General features: G+C 41.9%; 1 protein-coding gene across 2 annotated transcripts in view; it reads left to right on the top strand.

Annotated features, from left to right (window-relative positions):
* The window catches only part of mms22l (MMS22-like, DNA repair protein), a 251,378-nt gene extending 241,181 nt beyond the window's left edge, over positions 1–10,197 (top strand). For both annotated transcript variants that reach the window (XM_073057520.1, XM_073057519.1), the window contains exons 23-25: positions 6,278–6,374; positions 6,647–6,814; positions 9,990–10,197. In XM_073057520.1, the coding sequence (XP_072913621.1) occupies positions 6,278–6,374; positions 6,647–6,814; positions 9,990–10,071 (347 nt within the window). In that variant the 3' untranslated portion in view covers positions 10,072–10,197. The remainder of the gene's footprint in view (positions 1–6,277; positions 6,375–6,646; positions 6,815–9,989) is intronic.
* Positions 10,198–13,945: the final 3,748 nt, after the last annotated feature.

The raw sequence follows: 13,945 nt of genomic DNA, 5'->3' as shown, positions 1-13,945 counted from the left end.
GAGGAGTCACGAATGTGCAATCCCCCAATTTTAATCCTAGCCTAATCATGGGACAATTCACAATGATTAATTAACCTCCTGGTATGTCATTAGACTGTGGGAGGAACCTGGAGCTGCTGGAGGAGACTGATGCATTGCACGAGGAGAATGTACAGATTCTTTACAATCAGCCATGGGAAATGAGCCCAGTTCGCTGTTAATGTAAAACACTGTGCTAACCACTACACCACCATACTGTCCTATTACTGTAAGTTACAAAAAAAATTCAAATAAGTAACTGCTGCAAAAGAGGTATACAAGGGAAAGTTCATGGAGCATTCCAAGATCTGATTGCAAAGGGGAAGAGATTGACTATGAGTCTACATGCCCCTGTACCTTGTCCCTGTTGGTTGTAATGAGTAGAGGGCAAGCCCTGGGTGGTGAGGATCTAACGTTGGAGCTATATAGGACCCTGGTCAGATCCCACTTGGAGTACTGTGCTCAGTTCTGGTCGCCTCACTATAGGAAGGATGTGGAAACCTTAGAAAGGGTACAGAGGAGATTTACAAGGATGTTGCCTGGATTGGGGAGCATGCCTTATGAGAACAGGTTGAGTGAACTCAGCCTTTTCTCCTTGGAGTGACAGAGGATGAGAGGTGACCTGATAGAGGTGTAGAAGATGATGAGAGGCATTGATCATGTGGATAGTCAGAGGCTTTTTCCCAGGGCTGAAATGGTTGCCACAAGAGGACATAGGTTTAATGTGCTGGGGAGTAGGTGCAGAGGAGATGTCAGAGGTAAGATTTTTTTTACTTGGAGAGTGGTGAGTGCATGGAATGGGCTGTCAGCAATGGTGGTGGAGGCGGATACGATAGGGTCTTTTAAGAGACTTTTGGATAGGTACATGCAGCTTAGAAAAATAGAGGGCTATGCGTAAGGCTAGTAATTTCTAAGGTAGGGACATGTTTGACACAACTTTGTGGGCCGAAGGGCCTGTATTGTGCTGTGGGTTTCTATGTTTAATAATGGATGCCACCTTCTTGAGGCATCATCATTTAAATCTTCTGTCAACAGTGGAGAAGGAGCTGGCTGAGTCTACACCTTCGTTCAATCCTGTGTATTGGAGCCTCCTTAGGAGGCAGTAACGCATACAACCTGTCAGAATACTCTCCACAGTACATCTGTTAAAATTTGCAGTCATCTTTGGTGACATAGCAAATCTTATCAAATTTGTAATGAAGTGTAGACGCTGACATGTTGTCTTTGTAATTGCGTCGATGTGTTGGGTCCAGGATAAGTCTTTTGAGATGCTGATGCTCAGGAACTTGATGCTGCGATGCCTCAGTGAGGACTGTTGATGTTCCCCCGGCCTCCCCTTCCACATTAAATTCCCTGGTCCTGCTGACGCTGTGTATGAGGTTGTTGTTGCGACAACACTCAATCAGCTGATCTGTCTCACTCCTGTTTGCCTCCTCGCCATCTGAGATTCTGCCAACAATAGTGATGTCATCAGTGAATCTATGCATGCTGTTTGATCAGATCAATGCAATAAATGAAACTCGCTTTTTTGTGATTAGTTTATTTGGCACCGTGTGGATACAGCTGGGGCAGCTTGGCAGGGTAGCAGTTAGTGTAATGCTTTACAGTTCCTGTGACACGGGTTCAATTCCCGCCACCGTATCTAAGTAGGTTGTATGCTTTTCCCATGACTGCATGGGTTTCCTCCGGGATCTCCCACAGTTAGGGTTAGTGAGCTGTGGGCATGCTATCTTGGTGCTGAAAGCGTGGTAACACTTGCAGGCTGCCCACAGAACATCCACGGATTGTGTTGGTCATTGACACAAATCTCACTGAAACTGGATGTTTCAATGTTCATTCATTCATTATGTGCCTGTCATATGACATAAGTGATCATGGTCTTTCCATGACCTTGATGGTTCTTGGCAAATTTTTTGATGAAAGTGGTTTATCGCCTTCTGGGCAGTGTCTTTACAAGATGGGTTACCCCAGCCATTATCAATACTCTTCAGAGATTGTCTGCCTAGCGTCAACAATCACATAACCAGGACTTGTGATACGCACCAGCTGCTCATCCACCACCTGCTCCCATGGCTTCAGGTGACCCTGATCGAGTGAGGGGAGGGGAGGGTGCTACACCTTGCCCAAGGGGGACCTGCAGGTTTGTGAAGGGAAGGGGCGCATTACACCTCCTTTGGTAAAGACAGATCTCCACCCCACCACCCTATATTTCAAGGTACATGTGACAAATAAAGCTAATCTTTGTTAGAAATCCCAAAAACTTTTGTTGTCATGACCCCAATAGTTTGCACTGTTTTCCCCAATTTCAAAAAAAAATCTGCAGTGGAAATTTCAGGGGCTTCCTGTCTTTTTAATAGGCTTGAAGTAACCAAAATTTGTCTTGTCAGATCTCAGCCATGAAAGAGTTTCCATGAAAAGAATCCACGATCAGCTACATTAGATTCAGTGAGCTGTCGACTCCTCTCATTAATAGGTGGTGTGTTACATATAGCTGTAGGTTAAACTTGCCTTGTGTCAGATTTTATACTTTGTGTTGCTCTTTCATCTCCCAAGCTGCGATTCTCTGCTGCCATGATATATCGAACACGTCCAGTTGAGAAATTAATGTTTTCAATTTATGTGACAGGCGATTGCACCTGTTGGCAAATTAATGTTTACTTTGTGCACGTTCGAGAAGCCACAGCGGTACTGAACTGACCTTTTCCCATTTCTTTCTAAGCTCGAAAGCTGTTGTACAGTAACAAATATGATGGGCCCACATCACCCTGGGGAAGTCGCCTGATTTGGGGTGTGTTGGCCTACTTCTGTTACAACTGGCTTCTGTTTTAACTTAAATAAACATTATCCTCAGGAGGCAAAAATGCGCCTGAGTTATTAAAACATAACATTTGAGGCGCAGAGCTATTTAAAATGATGCCTGTGTATCTGTCACTTCATGGCATTCTCAGAGGCCACATGAACATCTGAATTAACTATAGGCAAGACAGCCAGTGCTAATCCCTTCACGCATTCTAAACAGATCAAAATAATAATAATAATAACTTATTTATGGAGCATTTTTCATACAATGTTGTTCAAAGTGCTTTACAATGGGATAAAGTGTAAATGAAAAAATAAAAGACAAAATAAAAATCAACATGAAAATAATAGACAAAAAGACGGTAGTTAAAAGCAAGGTTAAATAAATAGGTGTTGAGCTGCTCTTTAAAAGAGTCTGTATCCTTTATAGTTTTAGGTATTGAGTTCCACAGTTAAGGAGCATTGTTCAAAAAAGCTGACAAGTCAGCTTAAGGCAAGCAAGTGCGAGGTTTTGCACTTCAGTAGGACCAGCCTGGGTGGGTCTTTATGTTGAGTCTTTATAAAACATTTAGTCAGGCCACACTTAGAGTATTGTCAACATTTTTGTGCCCCATATCTCAGAAAGGATGTGTTGTCATTGGAGGGAGTCCAGAGGAGGTTCACAAGGATGATTCTGGGAATAAAGGGATTAATATACGAGGAGTGTTTGGTAGCTTTGGGCCTGTACTTACTGGAATTTAGAAGAATGTGGGGGGGATCTCATTGAAACCTACTGAATGTGGAAAGGACTAGATAAGTTGGATGTGGAGAGGATGTTTCCTATGGTGGGGGTATCCAGAACTAGAGGGCACAGCCTCAGAATTGAGGGAAGACCTTTTAGAACAGAGGTAAGGAAGAATTTTTTTTAGCCAGAGAGTACTGAATCTGTGGAATGCTCTGCCACAGACTGTGGTGGAGGCCAAGTCCATGGGTATATTTTGGGTGGAAGTTGATCGTTTCCTGATGGCTCAGGGCATCAAAGGATATGGCGAGAAAGCAGATGTATAGGGTTGAGTGGGATCTGGGATCAGCCATGATGGAATGGCAGTGCAGACTCAATGGGCTGAATGGCCTAATTCTGCTCCTATGTCTTATGGTCTTATGATCTTACACAGTGAAAGGTCGGGCACTGAGGAATGCGGTAGAACAAAGGGATCTGTGATATTGATAGGATATTGATAAATAAAACATTAATTAATGGGCACAAAATGCTGGAGGAACTGAGCAGGTCAGGCAGCATCAATGGAGAGGAATAAACAGTCCACGCACAGGCCAGACCCTTCAACAGGACTATTTGTCAATAAAGTATTATTTAATGAGAAGGGGGACATGCCGTGGGTGATGGTGGTCCTTAATTATGGATGCTGCTTTCTTGAGGCATCACCTTTTGAAGATGTCCTTGATGGTGGGGAGGCTAGTGCCCACGATGGAGCTGGATGAGTTTGTGATCCTCTGCAGTGGCAACTCCGTACCAAGCGATGATGCAGCCAGTCAGAATGCTCTCTGTGGTAGATTTGGAGAAATTTGATAGTCTTTGGTGGCATACCAAATCTCTTCAAACTCCTAATGAATTAATTAATGCTTTATTAATGGGGTGCATGGTAGCTTTTGCAAGGTTTATTTATTGATTTACTATTGTAACTTACCGTAATTTTGTCATGTCTTGCACTGCTATGAAACAAGAAATATCATGCCATCTATCAATGATAATAAATCTGATTCTGCATTGTGTATGGTATTATCCCTTACCTGAACTGGTTTTACTAGACTGCACGTTTAGTGCCTATTGTTTTAAACTTCAAACTGAACATAAAGTTAAATAGTCAAGCAATGCCGTGGAATCGTGATGCAGAAAAGAGTGTTAATTAATGAAGTTACAATGAAGTCTTAATGGTCCTCTGGTCTTGTGATCTTATGGTCTTTTTAAATGTACTTTCTGTGCAAACAGTTTTAGGTGACATTATTTGTGCTTGTTTGATCTGGCTTATATTGTCATCTGACTATATACAACCAAATGAAACAATGTTCCCCCAGACCATGGCGCACCCACAAAACAGATATCATACATAGCACAGATAAAACAAAATGTTACCACAAATAAGTTGATAAAATTATAATTTAAAATGCATGTAGTGCGCAGCACAGATAATCAGTAAACAGCTCGCTGACCTAATGTCGAGACCTCGCTGATGGCTGGGCTTTCATTAGTCTCAGAGATTGTGGAAAGAAGCTGTTTCTCAGCCTGGCAGTCCTAGTCCTGACAGTAGTGGGTCAAAGAGATTGTGGGACGGGTGGTAGGATCCTCAACAACACTTTGGGCCCTTCGTATACAAGGTTCCTGGTAAATGTCACAAAGAGTGGGTATACACAATGTCACAGTGCATTGGCATCCATATCACGAACACTTATTTCAAAACACTTGGGGGAGAGAGAAATAAAGTTCTGTCATAGCTTACAGTCAGTGAGCCTTAACTTAATGTCCGCAAGTATTCTGTGGTAGATTTGGTCAAATTGATTTTCTGTTCTGATGTTGCTTTTATCATTCAGTCTTCAAGCTCTTGAGTCTTGCTCTACTGAATTTTATAATTAATGATGCGATAAAGTCTCAGTTTCTTTAAAAGTAAAAGTTGAAATGAGTTCCTTGGTGTGTGTTGTTCAATGTTCCCTCTATATTTTTTTCAGCAGTGCAGCACTTTAAATATTTTTGTAATATGCAAACTATGAACAAATAGAATGAAAATTGAAACATCACATACTTCTGATTTCATTTATTAATTGAAGGGAATAATGAAATACAAAGAAAATCTTCAATGTTTCAGAAACTTTTTCTAGCTGCATAGGAACAACGGCTGTGTGTGCAGGAGCATTGCAGTTACTGCACAGCCCTGCACCCTCACAGCTTAGAGGGAACAGTGCTGCGACACAAATAAAAGAACACAATCATGACCTTGAGCTGGATGCAGTGGGATTCACAGTTAATTAAATGTTTTTGAACTGGATATATGCCAGCAAATTTCCATGCAGCAATGTCCAAAAATACCAAAACATACACCTGGTCATATATTTTAATAACACTGCTTTAAGAATCACTCGCAGCTAAGACACTGGAAGAACTTTTCTTTAAGGCACGCCATCAGATCTGGTCCACCCATCTGTACAGGCAGATGGAGACGATTTTAAACTTAAGATTTTGCAAATGCTGGAAATTCAGAGCAACACAGACAAAATGCTGGAGGAACTCAGCAGGTTAGGCAACATCTACGGAGAGGGAGAAAGTCAATGTTTTGGAATGAAGGGTCTCAGAAATACATTTAGAAGCGTTTTGAAGGAATTTCATTCAGTTGGGTAAGAAAATAACTGCCCTTTAAAAAACATTCATTCTTTTATAATTATTCTTTGTCAATTCCATTTTTCTCTTTAGTGAAGAAGTTGGCCACTGATGTCATGGAATGTATAATTGAAAATTGTCAGTTGCTAACGCCACGTCAAGCTTGCCCACACTTGTCCTCTGTTCTAAGGTAGGTACTGTCTGAGTGTCCTTCCCTTCCTTGATCGAATACTGCGCTATAATTTTGTGTATTTGTGACTTCTCTTCTTCACCTGTAGCTCCTGTGATCTCATTAGCTGAGGGTAAAATATAACCATATAAAAATTACAGCACGGAAACTGCCCGAAAGAAAGGGAATTTCAGTGTTGTTTATGGAACAAATGTGATAATAAATTTATTTTGAACTTTGAACTTCTGTTTGCTGTTCTGAAGTTACAACTGTATGAATGGAACTCTTTCCAGGCAGTTCGTTCAGGAGAACTTTGGGATCTACGACCACCAGGTCTTCAATATCCTAGAAATGGTAGCTGTGCTGAATCAAGGTTTGGTTGTCGGTCTCATTCCCACACTAAGTCAAACTCTGAAGGACACAGAACATAAACAAGGACTGGGAAGAAACAGTTTACAAAGGTAGGTCCTGTTCTCAGAATGCTATCATTTCAGAAGCGTTGTTTCTCAGTTTATCCCAAGAGTTGCAAGATACTTTACAGGAACATCACTAAACAACAATTACTCTGGTCTGCACAGGGAGGTGCCAGAGTAGATGGCCAAAAGCTATCTGCATTAAAGGATAATTTACACCAGCCATTTTGTCTTAATTAGAGTTATAGCTTAGTAACAGCCCCTTCTGGCCCAGTAAGCCCACAGCACCCGATTACACCCGTGTGACCAATTAACCTTCTAGCCCGTACGTCTTTGGAAAGTGGGAGGAAAACCACACTGTCACAGGGAGAATGTGCAGACTCCTTAAGCATAGCAGCAGCAATTTATCTGGGTCACTGGCACAGCCTAAGAATTGGAGGACATCCATTTAGAACAGAGGTGAAGAGGAACTGCTTTAGCCAGTGGGTAGTAAATCTGTGGAATTCATTGTCACGGACAGTTGTGCAGGTCAAATAACTGGGTATATTTAAAGTATAAGTTGATAGGTTCTTGATTAGTCAGAGCCTCCAAGTCTATGGGAGAAGGTAGGAGCATTGGGTTGAAAAGGATAATAAATCAGCCACAAAATTTCGGAGCGGACCTGATGGGCCAAATGGCCTAATTCTGGTTAAGACCATATAGAAACCTAGAAACATAGAAAAACTACAGCACAATACAGGCCCTTCGGCCCACAAAGTTGTGCTGAACATGTCCCTACCTTAGAAATTACCTAGGGTTACCCATAGCCCTCTATTTTTCTAAGCTCCATGTACCTGTCCAAGAGTCTCTCAGAAGACCCTATTGCATCCACCTCCACCACTGTCGCCAGCAGCCCATTCCATGCACTCACCACTTCCTGCATAAAAAACTTATCCCTGACATCTCCTCTGTACCTACTTCCAAGCACCTTAAAACTGTGCCCTCTCATGTTAGCCATTTCAGCCCTGGGAAAAAGCCTCTGACTATCCACATGATCAATGCCTCTCATTATCTTGTACACCTCTATCAGGTCACCTCTCATCCTGCATTGCTCCAAGGAGAAAAGTCCGAGTTCACTCAACCTGTTCTCATAAGGCATGGTCCCCAATCCAGGCAACATCCTTGTAAATCTCCTCTGCACCCTTTCTATGGTTTCCACATCCTTCTTGTAGTGAGGCGACCAGAACTGAGCACAGTACTCCAAGTGGAGTCTGACCAGGGTCCTATACAGCTGTAACATTACCTCTTGGTTCCCAAATTCAATTCCATGATTGATGAAGGCCAATATACCGTATGCCTTCTTAACCATAGAGTCAACCTGCGCAGTTGCTTTGAGCGCTGTATGGACTTAGACCCCAAGATCCCTCTGATCCTCCACACTGCCAAGAGTCTTACCATTAATACTATATTCTGCCATTATATTTGACCTACCAAGATGAACTCCCCCCTCACACTTATCAGGGTTGAACTCCATCTGCCACTTCTCAGCCCAGTTTTATATCCTATCAATGTCCTGCTGTAACCTCTGAAAACCCTCCACACTATCCACAACAGCTCCAAGCTTTGCATTATCAGCTAATTTACTGACCCATCCCTCCACTTCCTCATCCAGGTCATTTATAAAAATCACGAAGAGAAGGGATCCCAGAACAGATCCCTGAAGCTCACCAGTGGTCACTAAATATGGTATTATATAGGAGCAGAATTAGGCCATTTGACCTATCGAGTATTCTCTGCCATTTCATTATAGCTGATCCAATCTCTCAGTCCCAATCTTCTGCCTTCTCACTGTATCCCTTCATGCCCTGACCAATCAAGGATTTATTAACCTCTGCCTTAAATATACATGAAGACTTGGTCTCCACACCCGCCTGTGGCAAAGAATTCCCCAGATTGAACACGGGTGTTTCTTTTAATAAATGGGAAAAAGCCACAGTTCCAAAAATAGAAACAAAATGGAGGTAAACAAGTAAGTTAATTGATTTGTAAAGAAATGTATTTAAATATTACACAAATGCAGCATTCATCAATAATTCACTGATATATCTTAACCTAATATAAGGCCTTTGAGGTGCCTTTCGGTTGGTTGAAAAGTGATTGTACAATCCCTAAATGATAAAGTGGAGTTGGAGCCTGAAATCTTGAGCACAAAAGCTTGTAGTAATTAAATCTAATATATTGTCTGCTTTAAAAAAAACTGAACTACACCACGCAACACATACAAAATGCTGCAGGAACTCAGCAGGCCAGGCAGCATCTATGGAAAAAAGTACAGTCGACATTTCGGGCCGAGATCCTTCATCAGTCCAGCTGAATCGTCTCAGCCTGAAAGTCAACTGTACCTTTTTCCATAGATGCTGCCTGGCCTGCTGAGTTCCTCCAGCATTTTGTGTGTATTGCTTGGATTTCCAGCATCTGCAGATTTTCTCTTGTTTGTGAACTATACCATTGCAGTCAGATGTTATGTATCTGTTTGAAAAATGTATGAACACACATAAAATGCTGAAGGAACTCAGCAGGTTAGGCAGTATGTATGGAGGTGAATAAATAGTTCGAAGTTCTGGGTCAAGAACCTTTGCGTTTATGAAAAATGTGCTCAGTGCCACTTTATTAGGTATCTGAGGAACCCAGTGTGGTTTTCTGCTGCTGCAGTTCATCTACTTCAGTGTTTAACGGGTTGTGCATTCAGAGATGCTTTTCTGCACATCAACGTTGGAACATGTTGTCATTTGAGTTACTGTCACCTTCCTGTCAGCTTGAACCAGTCTGGCCATTCTCCTCTGACCTCTCCCATTAACAAGGCATTTTTGCCCACAGAATTGCCACTCACTGGATGTATTCTTGTTTTCCACACCATTCTATGTAAACTCTAGAGAAAATTGTATGTGAAAACCCAGGAGATCAGCAAATTCTGAGATTCTCAAACCACCCTGTCCGGCACCAACAATCATTCCATGGTCAAAGTCACTTAGATCACATTTCTTCCCCATTCTGATACTTGATCTGAACAACAACTGAACCTCTTGACTGTGTCTGCATGGTTTTATGCATCGAGTTACTGCCGGATAATTGACTGATTAGATATTTGCTTTAATGAAGTTGTCCTAATAAAGTGGCCACTAAGTACGTATGTCACCTGGTTCTTTCATCTCTTTCTGAAAGTATATTCTTGAATTCTTTACAGAGCATCCTACAGAAGACTATTGATCCGGCTCGGGGAGGAAGGACAAGCTGAAATTGCCAAGTTAGAGAACAGTAACGACTAAATTCATCAGAGAAGTTTGTACCAGCAAGTATCTGAGTGATACTTGAATACCATGTTGTAAAAACTTGTACAGTACTTTTTATAAATATATTGTAGTTAATTGTGGCAAATAAAGGTTTTAAGTAAATGTTTTGAAATCTACTTTTGTCATCGAACTCCACTTGGTAAGGTGGCTTTTTATCTAACAGAGGAAGTGAGGTAGACGGAAGTTGGATCATTCAGACTGGTCAGTGCCATTGGTTGCTTTGGAGATAGAGCAGGGCAACATGCCCTTCCGGTCCAAGGAGCCTGTGCTCGCCAGTTACCATTAGCTTACTAGGCAGTGGTGAGAATTGAACCCACCTTGCTGATGCTCTGTTAGTGTTATGCTAACTGCTACACTGATGTGCTGCCCTTTATATTCTTTGTACTCAGGATTAACCTACTAACCAGTACATCTTTGGAATGTGGAAGGAAACTTCCATGCGGTTACGCGGAGAAAATACAAACTCTTTATGGTCAGCGGTGAGATTGAACCTGGATCATTGATACTGTAATAGCATTACGTTAACTGCTCACTACTGTATGTTAGCGAATTGCATACACATTGATATTGAATATAACATTAATTCATTCACAGAACCACAGAGATTTACACACAGTGGCCACTTTATTAGGAACACCTATACACCTTGTTAATGCAAATATCTAATCAGCCAATCATGTGGCAGCAACTCAATGTATAAAAGCATACAGACACGGTCAAGAGGTTCAGTTGGTGTTCAGACCAAACATCAGAATGGGGAAGAAATGTGATCTAAGTGACTTTGACTGTGGAGTGATTATTGGTGCCAGACAGGGTGGTTTGAGTATCTCAGAAACTGTTAATCTGGGATTTGCATGCACAACAATCTCTAGAGTTTACGGAGAATGGTGTGAAAACAAAAAAAATCCAGTGAGTGCAGCTCTGTGGGCAAAAAATGCCTTGTTAATGAAGAGAAGTCAGAAGAGAATGGCCAGACTGGTGAAAGGTGACAGTAACTCAAATAACCATGTGTTACTACAGTGATGTGCAGAAGAGCATCTCTGAATGCACAACATGTCGATCCGTGAAGTGGATGGGCTACAGCAGCAGAAGACCATGGGCTGGTCTCTTTATTAAGAGCAGGAGATTCCTCAGCCAAATGAGTCCCCACTCTCCATTAATCTTACATTAATAGCAATACTTGTACTTCCATCTCCCCCTCCCTCACTTCCACATTACCATCAGGATTTTGCTACTCACCAATGCATCAGGGTCAATTCACAGTAACTAATCCAGAACCTTCATGGTCTTTGGGATGTGAGAGGGCATGGAGAACATGCAAATTCCACACAGACAGCACCCAAAGCTATGATTGAACCTGGGCTCCTGGCACTGCAAGGCAGTGGCTGTACCAGCAGAGACACCTAATAGAAAAGGAATTGTTGGGCTGGAGTTTATCTGAACTCAGATCAACTCCACAAGTCAAAGTAAACTCTGGGGCCTTTTGGGACTTCACAGCAGGTTTCAATCATTACAAGTGGTTGCTTGTTAGTGAGGCGATACAAGATTTAATAAGAGCTTAAGGTCTTTTAGGCAGATTTCAATCATTGTGATCTATTAAGCAATTGGCAAAGGCCAATAGCAGGAAGTTAAGTTTAAGTGGAGGAGGACAGTGTTAGAGTGGTTAGTTTCAGGCTTGGGAAGAAATGAAGGCTAAGGTAAGATTCTGGCAAGTTTATTGGTACATAGCAGGTGCAGTGAGAATGGGTTCAGGATCAGTGATCTGCCCTTCATGTGAAATGTGGGAATTCTGGGAGACCTCCAGTCTCCCTGATAACTGCATCTGTATAAAGTGCATACAGCTTCAGCTCCTTGCAAACTGTGTGAGGTTTGACTGGAGCTACAGGGAGGTAGTCACCCCGAAGTTAATTCAGAGCATTTACAAAGACAGGTGTGTAAAAAGGGCCCAAAGGATCATTGGGGACCTGAGTCACCCCAACCACAAACTGTTCCAGCTGCTATCATCTGGGAAATGGTACCGCAGTATAAAACAGGTTCTGGGACAGCCTATTCCACCAGGCCATCAAACTGCTTAATTCATACTGACACAACTGTATGTCTATGTTATATTGACTGTCCTGTTGTACATACTATTTATTATCAATTACTGTAAATTGCACATTTAGATGGAGACGTAACGTAAAGATTTTTACTCCTAATGTATATGAAGGATGTAAATAATAAAGTCAATTCAATTCAGTGGGCAGGTAGTTGGTGAGAAGGCAGGAGAATGGGGTTGAGATAGATAATAAATCAGCCATAATGGAATGGCAGAGCAGACTTGATGGGCCAAATGGCCTAATTCTACTCTTATGTCTTACATTCTATGGTCTAAATAAAGATTTTGGATATGTGGCTAAATGCCACTGTGTAGACTATGAACAAGGCTCTTAAGTAAACCCCATTCAAGTGGTTTATGAAGCTGCCCCAAATGCCCAATTTGTCATTCTATGCTGTTCTGGTAACCTCTGTGGGATGAACAAACTCATGAGCAAGGTCAGCCTTCACTTTCATGGAGACTCCAGCAAAACTATTACAAAGTATTAATCGTCGAGCTTCACAACCTGGATCTTTCTACCTCCTTGGATCTTTGACTTCCTCACCGGGAGACCACAGACAGCGCAGATCAGAAGTAACATCCGTCCTCATAGGCAATCAACACCGACACACCTTAAAAATCTGTGCTTAGCCCACTAGTCTACTCTCTACATTCATGACTGCATAAACACAGCTCAAACGCCATCTTTAAGAAAGGCACTAAGAGTAAGTCAGGAAATTATAGACTAATGAGTCTGACAACAGTTGTGGGAAAGTTATTGGAAGGTATTCTAAGGAACCAGGTATTTAAGTATTTGGACAGACAGAGACTGATTGGGGATAGTCAACATGGCTTTGTGTGATATGTCATGTCAAAACAATCTAATAGAGATTTGAGAGGAAGTTACCAGGAAAGTTGAAGAAGGCAAGGTAGTAGATGTTGTCTACATGGACTTTAGCAAGGTCTGCACGGGAGGTTGGACAAGAAGGTACAATTGCTTGGCATTCAAGGTGAGGTAGTAATTGGATTTGTAGCGAGTGGTTGTAATGGTTGCCTCTTTGACTGGAAATCTGTGATTACTGGTGAGCTGCAGGGGTCAGTGCTGGTTCTGTTGTTAATTATCGTCTATTTCATCGATCTGGTTACACTACTCTTGGTCCCCTCTTCCAGATTGTTAATGTATATCATAAAGAGTTGTGGGCCCAGACCAACCCCTGTGGCACACCACTCACCACTGATTGCCAACCAGAGTAACACCCATGTATCCCAAAACTCTGCTTTCTATTAGTTAACCAGTCCTCTATCCATATTAATACATCACCCCCAAATTTATGCATCCTTATCAGAATCAGACTTTAATCGCCAAGTACCTGTGCACATACAAGGAATTTGATAAGTATTTTATGTGGCACCTTATTGAACGCCTTCTGGAAATTCAAGTAAATAATGTCCATCTGTTCCCCTCTATCCACTGCACTTGTTATATCCTCAAAGAACTCCAGTAAGTTTGTCAAACGGGACCTGTATTTGCCAAATCCATTTCTTTCCATATGCCTCACTATTTCTTCTTTAATGTTAGCTTCAAACGTCTTCCCAACTACAGATGTTAAACTAACTGGCCTATAGTTACCTGCCTTTTGCTAACACTCTTTTCTGAACAGTGGCATGACATTTGCCTTCTTCCAATCTGTTGGGACTTGCCCAAAGTCCAGAGAATTTTGGTAAATTATCACCAAAGCCTCAACTACAACCTCTGCCATTTCTTTCAGTACC

Source organism: Hemitrygon akajei, chromosome 9 (genome assembly GCF_048418815.1).
Source record: "Hemitrygon akajei chromosome 9, sHemAka1.3, whole genome shotgun sequence".
Classification (NCBI taxonomy): domain Eukaryota; kingdom Metazoa; phylum Chordata; class Chondrichthyes; order Myliobatiformes; family Dasyatidae; genus Hemitrygon; species Hemitrygon akajei.
Note: the sequence above shows the minus strand (reverse complement) of the source record. Positions and strands in the feature narration are given on the sequence as shown.